Source organism: Bidens hawaiensis, unplaced genomic scaffold, assembly GCF_021521415.1.
Source record: "Bidens hawaiensis isolate Kalapana, Puna unplaced genomic scaffold, B.hawaiensis_p1.1 tig00019791_1, whole genome shotgun sequence".
Lineage (NCBI taxonomy): Eukaryota > Viridiplantae > Streptophyta > Magnoliopsida > Asterales > Asteraceae > Bidens > Bidens hawaiensis.
Genome location: NW_027493002.1, coordinates 237168 through 247961, shown reverse-complemented (window position 1 = coordinate 247961; position 10794 = coordinate 237168). Strand labels below are relative to the sequence as shown.

General features: G+C 43.0%; 1 protein-coding gene across 1 annotated transcript; it reads right to left on the bottom strand.

The window, feature by feature from the left end:
* Positions 1 to 271: 271 nt before the first annotated feature.
* Positions 272 to 2445, bottom strand: LOC143559200 (large ribosomal subunit protein bL19c-like). The gene is made up of 5 exons (XM_077047858.1): positions 2231 to 2445; positions 1071 to 1322; positions 905 to 991; positions 672 to 805; positions 272 to 587 (listed from the first exon to the last, which is right to left on the bottom strand). Exons 1-5 carry the CDS (start codon positions 2366 to 2368, stop codon positions 485 to 487), a joined length of 714 nt encoding a protein of 237 aa, XP_076903973.1. The 5' UTR covers positions 2369 to 2445; the 3' UTR covers positions 272 to 484.
* Between the last annotated feature and the right edge of the window lie 8349 nt (positions 2446 to 10794).

Genomic DNA, 10794 nt, shown 5'->3' with positions numbered 1-10794 from the left:
GTTTTGCACATCCCTAATGGTTATTGATTGACTTACACGTTGAAGACGAGAGACTAGTTCTTTGTTTTTTCAAAAAAAAAATACACGAAAAGTTTAATGTACAACAAATAAAAGCCAAACAACTGCCACTTGTACACCATGTCATCAGGTTATTGTAATGAAACCCATAATATAGCTAGAAGAATGTGTTGGTGCAAGAAAAAAATTTAAGTAAAAATTGTTTCCCTTAAAATAACCTGTAATAAAATCCATCAAGTTTTATAATAAGTCATTTTAAAACTCATATGATTAAACACTAATCAAATGAATAAAACACACAATTCTTGTTGCAATTATTAAACAAAAGATTGGTCTCGCTTATAACATTCCTAAACAAAAATATGACAATAAACTTAAGATTGCAATATTCGCTAAGCAAAAAATAATACTTAAGGCAAGGCAACCCAACCCACCGATTCAAACATACCTCTCTTTGTGGCAGTTACTATTTCTTAAGTGCATTCATTTTATCCCTGAGATAGTAAAGCTTTGCCCTCCTCACTTTCTTTTTGTCCAAAACCTTTATCTCTTTCACATTGGGTGAGTACCTGTATCAACAAACATTTGTGTAAAAAAAACTCGTTTTGCTATATAATTATGCAAAAAAAGTAAAAAGTACTTTGAACACTTACAGAGGTAACAGAGACTCAACACCAACTCCTGCAACCAACCTTCTTAATCTAATTGTTGTATTTAGACCTGCGTTACGTCTTGCTATCACAATGCCTTTCACTGTTGATACACGTCTCTTATTCTCAGGTACTTCCTGCAATGAACGGATTATATTATATTATCTTACTATTATAATATAAATATAAGATTAACTTAAAGTTTACATAAGTTTTGAATACAACACTTCACTTACCAATCTGAGTTGGATTATATAGCCTGGCTTTATATCAGGTATTTCTCTCTGCGTGCGCACTTCCTCCACCGCTTCTTTATCAAGTATCTGAATATGAACTACATTTTTTAAACAAGAGCTACAAAATCTGTATGTCCAAAAGTGGTAAGTATGAATAGAGGCATGCCTGCATTATGTTTCGGGCTGTCTTATCAAGCCTCTTGAACTTGATGCGAGGTGTACCCTCAGTAGCATTGGCAGAAGCATTTTGAGGGTCAGATTTCTGTGAATCATTCAATGTTGTAATGCCCCTGTTAGGCAATCGAGTCAGCATATGAGGTCCAAAAAAGAAGCCTGTCTTGGACGGTGATGCTACTGAGGGTATGCCGGTAATTATGCATGAAGCTGGTAGCTCTCGTAAGGATCCATAACTTTTTGTCTGAAATATATTCAGAAGTTAAAAAATGTTATAATCTTATTACTCAACCCACAAGATCATGAATAGCAACATACTGGTTTCAGCTTAAAAAAAATAAGCTACTGCAATTCTATGGCTTACAATTCTTTAAAGTAGTCTACTTTATATAAACATCGACTGTAACATGTGTAAAATGCAACCCTGACGAATAATAAAAAATCATGACTATCAAACTGCTGAGGCAGTAGAAAGATATATACTTGCCTTTGGGTAAAAATATTGGGGATGCTAATTGTATAAAAAGACAAGAGCTTTAGTTATGTTAGATATAAATATTAACATTGTAAAGTTAGGGTTTACTTGTATATAGCTCATGCCTCACGGGCCCAAAATAGGTTTCTCTAGATTTTCTTTCATATGCAAAAATTAAGGGTTCGCCCACCATTGTAGTTGATTCAGTTAATTCAATCCTAGATACATGATGATAATTGGATGCAATCAGCTTTAGCTAACTGGTAATTCGGTACTCAGGTAGGCATGTTAATGCCGAATTTTCCTACAATTTAAAACACTACATACATGTCAAAGATTAATACAGTTAGAGACAAATCCTGTGTGTTAGGATTGCTTGAACAAGCTTAGAGCTAGAGCCTACTATTTCTTTCACACAACTCGGCGCCTATTTTACAAGTAAAACTGCCTCGATTATACCGAATCGAAGAACACTCTGGTAAGACAAGACCTGTATATTCTACCCTGGCATTCAAAATGAAGTTTCATTTTCTAACCTAAAACATCAATTACCCAAAAAAGCAACTTATTATCAATCAAGGTATCAAATTCATTTGCATAGCTTCTTATAATCAAATTCCAAGGAGTAAATAGTAATAACCATTTAATTAAAACATAATATAATAGAAGAAAATTACCGAAAAATGGCTAGGAAGTAAGCGGGAAAAGAGAAGTGATTGATTGGCTTCAGACGAGCAAACCCTAGACGACGAGTAATTAAAGCTATTAACGGCGTTGTTTGCGATGAATCTGATTCGCCCACCAAACGATTGCATTGCTTCCGATGAGTTTCTTTCTTTCGGCTAAACCCTTTGGATCTATCTGCTTCCGGTTACTCTTGTAATTCTAAAGAGGGCCTGGCCTGGCCTTGCAAAACCCTCGTCGGCCTAGGACAAGGAGGTTTATGATCCGAATATTATTTGACCAAAATACCCCTGGAGCAATGAGGGTGTAGGTCTTAAATACATACCCGGTGAACCCGAGTCTGACAACAGACTAACCGAACTAAACTGAACCGAGCGTATTTTAGTTTTAAATATGAAACTTAGTGGACTTATAGATTTCGTGTTGGTAGTTGAATTGTTTAATATGAATACGTCTTGTATTTCTATGAATGTTGAAAACATCAAATCTTAATTAAACGTGATAAAAAGGATGAGGAGTAGTAATCAAGTTGCAAATTAGATAATCGGTCACTGGTTATAAAAATGGGTTTAACGGGTCGACGGGTAAATCTTTTTAACTAAATGACCTATTTAATTAAATGATGCCAACTAAACATGAATCTATTAAAATATGAAATTACTAAATACCCCTTAAACTATATGATCAATTTAACACTATAATCCATCTTTTAAAGCAAACGATTTAACAACATGAAATACGTTCTTTTACTAATTTTAGACGCATTGTTTGCATACTTATTATTTATCAAGTTTGTAGTCTCGTTGAAAAGAGTTTTCTAATAAGAAAAGAATGAAAAAAATGGAGCTAATGTGAAAAAGATATTAAGATCAAAGTAATGTTTGTCGTGTGAGAATCCATAAAAAACTGGAATGGGAGACAAAACAACTAATATACTCAATTTTATTTGCTCCAAACCAAAAGAAATACGTATAATTTAATCCCATAATTAACTTTTATTTACTCAATTTTCTTTTGAAGTCTTGTAACTTTGTCTTATAGGCTTGGGCCCAGACATAGCCTTTTCGGCCCGTGTTAAATTTCTCTTTTTAACACATTTTATTACTTGCACTTAAACTCTTTAAACCCTTTATCATAGTCACTTCTATAGTTCTCTGTCTCTTGCACCATCAATTTTGAAGTTGCATAGTGGTGTGATTAACTAAATCAGGTGCAAACTTTTGACAAGCTGTGGGTACAACAAGACGGACGCTAATGAAAACTTGGACTCCTTTTGATACAACTATATATGAAGACAGAGACCTTAGTTGAGAGATTTGAACACAAATGCATGCCACAGAAACCGCAATATTAAGATAAACATACCAAACTTTCTAGCAACTGTGACATACTCCTTTAAAGGCATTTTTGAGACTTGGTGGTCATCTCTAGTAGTACAATAATTTGTCCACGTACATGTACCCTGAGAGATAGATATGTTCTAGACGAGGCAATGAATCTACTTTAAGTAAACCATGTCAAACATGCGGGCTCCTAAGTTGAAGAAACACTAATCGACCCGGGGCAGATTACGGATAATCTGGGGGTTAAGTAATGTTTCCCACGAGGATGAGGTTCAGCAGAGAATGTCGTTCTTCAGATGACCTGCAAAACAGACACCGTAAGCTCGTCACTGAGAAGGGGGGGGGGTTCCTCCTTGTGACCACCCTCCGGCGTGAGAATCAGACTAGATTGCTCTGAATATAAGTGTATATTAAGAGATTGCTAGATAAGATAACGAGATATCAGATGATGTCCTTACCATTCCAAGGTGTTGGAGTATTTATAGCCGAAGGTAGGTTTCCTAGAAGGTACAGCCGGCTGAATAGTATTCCTGTTCTACCAACAGTGGACTACGCACAGGCCATGCTGGTTGGTGGATAGACTACGGCCGACAGTAACAAGGTCGGCTGTACACTGTTCCTTTACTGCCGGCTATGCACTGTTCCACCAACTGTAGGCTGCGCACGTCCCATAGTAAGGGTTGGCGAGTAGGCAGCGGCTAATAGTGACAAACAGTACTAGAGGGTGCTCCTCCTCGTACTGTTGTCGGTGAGCTGTCACCCTGTGATTGGTTCATGGGCTGTTCTGGTCAGATCGTCTGTTCTGCCCATTCCTTAGTAGGTATAGTACAAAAGATCTTCCAGAAGCATACGGACTGGCTCATTTAGGCGGGAGTATTCCCGCCTTGCTCATTCCTTCATGTGACTACTGAAGTAGCTAGTGCCTTGTGCGGCCTTGTTGTCAGTGCGGGTAGCCTTCCCTGATGGCTTGTATCCGCAACTGCGGGAACAAGCGGGGTACTTCACCATTGGGAGGCTTTCCCTGCGGGTACAGCTGGCGTACTGCGCGTAAGGTTTTCTCTGAGCATGGTGGGTCCTGCGGGAGCAGTTGGTCGTTGCGCAGACGTCCCTGTTCAAGGTGAGTCTTGCGGGTCCAACTGGGCTCTGCTGGGACCTACCTCTTCAAGTCCCCCCAGTCCAATGTTCTTCTCATGAATTATTAATAAGTGAGGTGAACTTTTGGACTAGCAAGGGGTTTTGAAAAGGGTTTTTAGTTTTAAGGTTTTCCGTGGGGATTCTTCCCGCGGTTTTCCTGATGTCACGCAGAAATTCCTGACTTTTCTGCTTGATCTTTGGGTATGAAGCGGGTAGGTCTGTAACCTCCTCGCAAGTCAGGAGCGTTGAGTCCCACTTGTGTGGATTCTCCATGAGGTTTTGGTAGTTTTCAACATAGTGATCAATTATGCTAAAACCACCAATTCCATCTTGGAGTTTCAAACAATATAGTTCTCGACGTTCCCGTCATGCGGGGATGTTATTCCCGTTTCCGCAAGCATGGCCCAGAAGATCCTTCTTGGTTTGAATTCCCTGCAGAGTGCTAAGTATGTGAAGGGTTTTGCCTTGACACTGTACCCGCACTCGTCTTACGGTTACTTTACTTCCAAGGTATTCCTGGCGTCAATTCCCTGCGGGTGCTAAGTATGTGAAGGATTTTGCCTTGACACTGTACCCGCACCCGTCTTATGGTTACTTGGTTGCCAAGGTAAGGGGTATTTTCCCGCTTACTTTTGAATCTTTTTGAATTTTTTCGAAATTCGAAGAGTTGGTGAAAGGATAAGAACAGTCCAAACTGCTGAAACGTCGTGCGACGGTTTCTTCTGACTGTGTCAGGACGTGCAGGAAGTTATGGTGACGTGACAGTACCTGGTCATTCCAGACGCTTTTTCAGGCGCGTGGGCGCGATTTTTCGGGCGTGTGGCCGCGAAATTAATGGTACGCGTCCTTTCAACAGCTGTTGCCAGCTTGCTTTTTGCCACGTGTCATAGTTTCATTGCACCTTCGATTTCTCTCTCTTCCGCATTAAATTCATCGCATTAATTGCGATTAGTATATAAAGGGGTAGAGGGTTCTTTGTAATCCACACTTTCACTTTTCTCCTCATCTTCAAAACGATTTCCGGCTAATACTCAACTTTTCAGTCGAGCATTCTCTCGAAATCGTTCTCTTCTTTCATATCTGCAAGATGTCTTCTGCTTACGATCTTGAGGGTACAGCCCAGGAGGCTGGGGTGCACGCCGAGCACCCGTCATCCACGTCCGACAAGGATGACAAGAGTACTGCTGGCGAGTGCCAGTGTGCTCTGCCTGTCGATTTATATCAGTACATCGTCAGGAAGTTCATGCTCGAGTCTCTCGAGCCTGAGTTTCCTGAACCTCATCAGACGGTGTATGATGCCCCCAGAGGCAAGATCGGGGTATATGCCGCATTCTTTGTCTATGGGAATCTTAGGTTCCCATTGACAAAGTTTGTGTACCGTGTCCTAGAGAGGCACGGTGTACACCTGACCGAGGTGCACCCGATGGCAATCGCGAAGATTCGCCACTTCGAGTGGGTGTGCCGGATTGTGGGCATTGAGCTTTTCGTCGACCGCCTGATGATCTTCTACTCTTGGAGGTGCATCCAGGGGTGGTATACTCTGATAACCCGTATAAAGGGTTTGAATATTTGCGCAACCTAGCGCAGTCTTCGTTCGTGGAAGCGGGAGTTCTTTTTCATCTCCGCTCGCGCCGTCCCCCTTGCCATGAAATTTAAGAATGGGCAAGCTCTCCCCAGCCTTCACGCCTCCAACTACCAGGAGGCGGAATGGTTTTCAAAGATTTCCCGAGTCCAATCTCCGGTTTACCGGTTTGCGGAGTCCGGGATGGTGATGCTCGGTATGAGCCGGGTGTGGAAGGATGCGGATGCGCAAAAGATCCCGATCGTCCTCGAATACGGTTTGAACTCTGTTCCTTACGGTATGCTCTGATTACTTTGTTTATATATGTTTGTCTTCTAACTGCTGCTTTTATTTCAGAGGGGAACGACTTGCAGTCGCTCCTGTATCCGCGGGAAGCTGACAGTCCCGCTCGGATGGGTACTCGTGCTCTAGATGAGAACGAGTTGCCCATCCTAGAACAAACGGCGGATCGGTTCGTGGAGGTCTACCCGCTAGGCCACGAGATCCTGAGCGCCAGGCGGCCAGGTAAGGCGTTATTCAACCCTCGACCCCTCAATGCTGAAACCTCTGCTGGAATTCCTCTAATCTTATGTTCTGATGAGGAATCCGCAGATGGTCCTCCGTTGGTGCGGAAGAAGAAGGCTGCCGGCGGGAAGGGGAAGGAGAAGGTGGCCTCCACTGCCGATCCGGTGCCTCGGTCTGACTCAGAGGCCGAGAGCGAGGAGGTGGCGGGGAACCCCGGTGGTGATAAGACCACCGCTCCGGAGGCTGCGACGACTGTCACCTCCGGAGATCCCAGGATGACAACGGTGAGCACTTTTAGGCTCAAGAGGCCGGCTCCATCGGGTTCATCCCCGCCCGTCCGCACTTTTAGGCTCAAGAAAACCCGTAAGTTCAAACTTTATTTTTAACTTCATAGTTTTCCATCATTAATACATATCTTCTGTGCAGGCGTGGATGTTGACGCATTCAGGGTGGAGCGCGGAGGAGTACTCCCCCGCCCATGACGGTAGGCTTGGTCAGCCTACCTGAGGCGACGACCCAGGCGGCTGCGCCTGCTTCCGCTGGTTCAGTTGCTCACTCTATTGAGCCAACTGTTCCAGCTGTGATGACATCACCGCCGGCTGTCAGTGCCATTTTTACCGCATCTTTCACTGAGCCGGCGGTTACTTTTGCTGCGGACTCCGCAGCGGCGACCGCGGCGGACTTCACCATTGTAACACCCCGACCAAAGGCGGATTATACATCGGGGCGCCACATATTGTTTCATTACTCGTGACACTATTGGGTGTCAATATTTATTAAATACATTCATTCGCGCACGCGCAGGGTAAACATAAGATAACATAAATCATCATAAATCAATATATTATAAATCATAATATTCGAACAGCAAAAACTTGTCTTAATACATTTTAAACTAGGTCCAAAATAAAGAAAACTTCCTAGGTGTCCACAAGCTCCAAACGGCTACTGCAAACCTGAACATGTGTTAAAATAAACGTCAAACACTTGCGTGTTGGTGAGAAATCAAGTTTAATACAATACATAGATAACAATAAATCTGCGCGCAACACGTGTATGTCTGGTGTTTAACAAGGGTGCAATCAGATTGTGATCAAGCCTAGATAGATCATAGCTCATAGTTCATAGTTCAATCCGTGCTCCCAATTGAGCACAAAAACGAGAAAACATCTGTGCAAGTGTAAACAAAGAAAACCGTAAACGATAGGTCTCCCGTGTTCATCTAATGGATCCATGAAAACTGCGGAATAGGCCGAACAAAGCGGTTAATGATACACCCATACAAATAAACAGCCAAGTAAACGTCCTCAACACATGGGATACTGCGCGACTAAAGCTCATAAACAAGTTTAAGACTCTAAGTTTGTATGAACACATGAACATCCCAAAACATTAAAAGCAAAAAGGGATTAGGTACGAGATTACTCACTGGATAAACGATGCGGTGTAAGATAAAGCAAGAACCAACTTTAAACAAGCACAAGTTAACCTATAAACAAGATTATTGTTTTAATGATTTGATTATAAGTTAGCATAATTAATAAGTAAGTTATTATATATATTATATATTACCGGAAAAGCAGGGCAGAACAGGGAGGAATACGGAGGCAAGGGGAGAGACGGCAGAGGATCAACGGCAGAGAGCAAGGAAGAACAGGAGAGATTAAGTGCTTGTGTGTGTAGTGTTAGGAAAAATAATACTATTATTTATAGAGAAACCCTAGGGAACACAATCCCTAGAAAAGGGGAAAAGATCTCAAAAAGCAAAAGATTCCAAAAGCAAAAGATATCAAAAGATATGGCAGCTGCAGGGAGCAAGATAAAGCTGTCAGGGAACAGTAAAAAGCATGGGCGGATCAGATAAAGGTACAGGTCAAGCATGGCAAAAGCAGATCTCAAAAGATTATGTCAGTCACTTTATCTGCCAACCAATGGGGTTGGTGCGCATGCTGCGCCGAAAGTAACTTTTCAGACATAAAGCAGATTAGGTCAACAGCTCAAAAGATAAGACAACACAAAAGCAAACGGCTAGATTAAACAGAAGAAAACTCAAAGGGTTTAGCGCGAGAAGGCTCGAGCGCGATGGCAGACACAGAAGGTCAAGAGAGCGCGAGCGCGAAGGCAGACAGAACCAACCTTAACGCGTCGCGGAAAGAACTACATTTCTAAGCGCGCCGCGGGAAGAATCACATTTCTTAGCGCGCCGCGGGAGGAACTAAAATTCCTAGCGCGCCGCGGGAAGAACTATAATTCTTCGCGCGTCGAGGGATGAACTACGATTCTTAGCGCGCTGCGAGAAGAACTACAAATCCTTAGCGCGTCGCGGGAAGAACTACCGTTCTTAGCGCGCTGCGAGAAGAATTACAATTCTTAGCGCGCTGCGAGAAGAGTTCGTCTCGCGTATCGCTGTAACAGGTGGTCTTCACGCAGGATTCCTTGTAAGGGGTCTGGCGCGTGGAGCTGCGCAGACAACCTTAGGCGGGAAGGAACAAAGGACAAGCAAAGAGTTAGAAGAAAAAGAGGGAAACAAGGCGTAAGGGCGGGACGGCGACAAGAGGGAAAAGAAGGCGGAAAGAGAGAAGGAAGAGGGACGGGACGGCGGAAAGAAAGAGAGAGAGAGGCGGGAAGGAAAATATATATTATTATTAAAAGTAAAATATAAGTATAAATAAATATTAAATCATAAAAGAAAGAGATCGGGTAAGGGAAACGGGTACCTGGGTCGGGTCGGATCGGGGCAGATGTCACAGTCTCCCCTACTTTAAGAAATTTCGTCCCGAAATTTATCTCGAAGTAGGTTGCGCAGAGAACAGGTGCGGGTACTTGATCTTCATTTGATCTTCCCTTTCCCATGTAAACTCGGCTCCGCGCTTGGACTCCCAGCGAATTTTCACGATAGGGATACGACTGCGCTTGGTTTGCTTAACCTCGCGATCCATAATCTCAACAGGCTTCTCAACGAAATGCATAGATTCATCAACTTGAACTTCAGCAAGTGGAATGTGAAGGTTCTCGTCAGCTAAACACTTCTTGAGATTGGATACATGGAACGTTGGATGCACATTACTGAGCGCGGGCGGCAGGTCTAGTCTGTAGGCAACTTTTCCCACACGCGCGAGAATCTTAAATGGTCCAACATATCGAGGGGCAAGCTTACCTTTCTTCCCAAAGCGGACAACACCCTTCCAAGGCGACACTTTGAGGAGAACAAGATTACCAACTTGAAATTCGAGAGGCTTTCGTCTGCGATCTGCGTAACTCTTCTGTCGGCTTCTGGCAGTCAGCAGATGATCACGGATCTTGGCGATTTTATCGGTTGTCTCTTGAACAAGTTCGGGTCCTGTGATTTGAGCTTCTCCCACTTCGCTCCAACAAATCGGGGAGCGGCACTTACGACCGTAAAGTGCTTCAAATGGGGCCATACCGATACTGGAATGATAGCTGTTATTATAAGAGAACTCGATCAAAGGCAGGTGCGAATCCCAATTACCTCCAAAATCAAGAACACAAGATCGGAGCATATCCTCAAGAGTTTGAATAGTTCGCTCAGACTGACCGTCAGTCTGAGGATGATATGCCGTACTCATGTCCAAGCGAGTTCCTAGCGCAGATTGGAGAGATTTCCAAAAGCGAGATATAAAACGGCCATCGCGATCGGATATGATGCTCAAAGGAGTACCATGGCGGCAGACAATTTCCTTAACATAAAGCTGCGCGAGTTGCTCAACACGGTAGTTTTCACGAATGGGCAGAAAGTGAGCAGACTTAGTCAAACGATCCACTATTACCCAAATGCTATCATGTTTGCTTGCTGTCAAAGGTAACTTGGTAATAAAGTCCATCGCTACACATTCCCATTTCCACGTAGGAATTTCTGGTTGTTCGAGCAAACCAGATGGGCGTTGGTGTTCAGCTTTCACTTTAGAACAAGTCAGACATTTAGCTACGAACACAGCAATATCCTTTTTCATACCGGGCCACCAATAAGTAATGC

Bases quoted from the DNA above. Each gene is read 5' to 3' on its own strand.
- LOC143559200 (XM_077047858.1), bottom strand. From the start codon at position 2,368: ATGCAATCGTTTGGTGGGCGAATCAGATTCATCGCAAACAACGCCGTT. The intron at 806-904 runs GTAAGTGAAGTG...CGTTCATTGCAG, and splicing joins ATATAATCCAACTCAGATTG to GAAGTACCTGAGAATAAGAG. The intron at 588-671 runs GTAAGTGTTCAA...TTGTTGATACAG, and splicing joins GTTGAGTCTCTGTTACCTCT to GTACTCACCCAATGTGAAAG.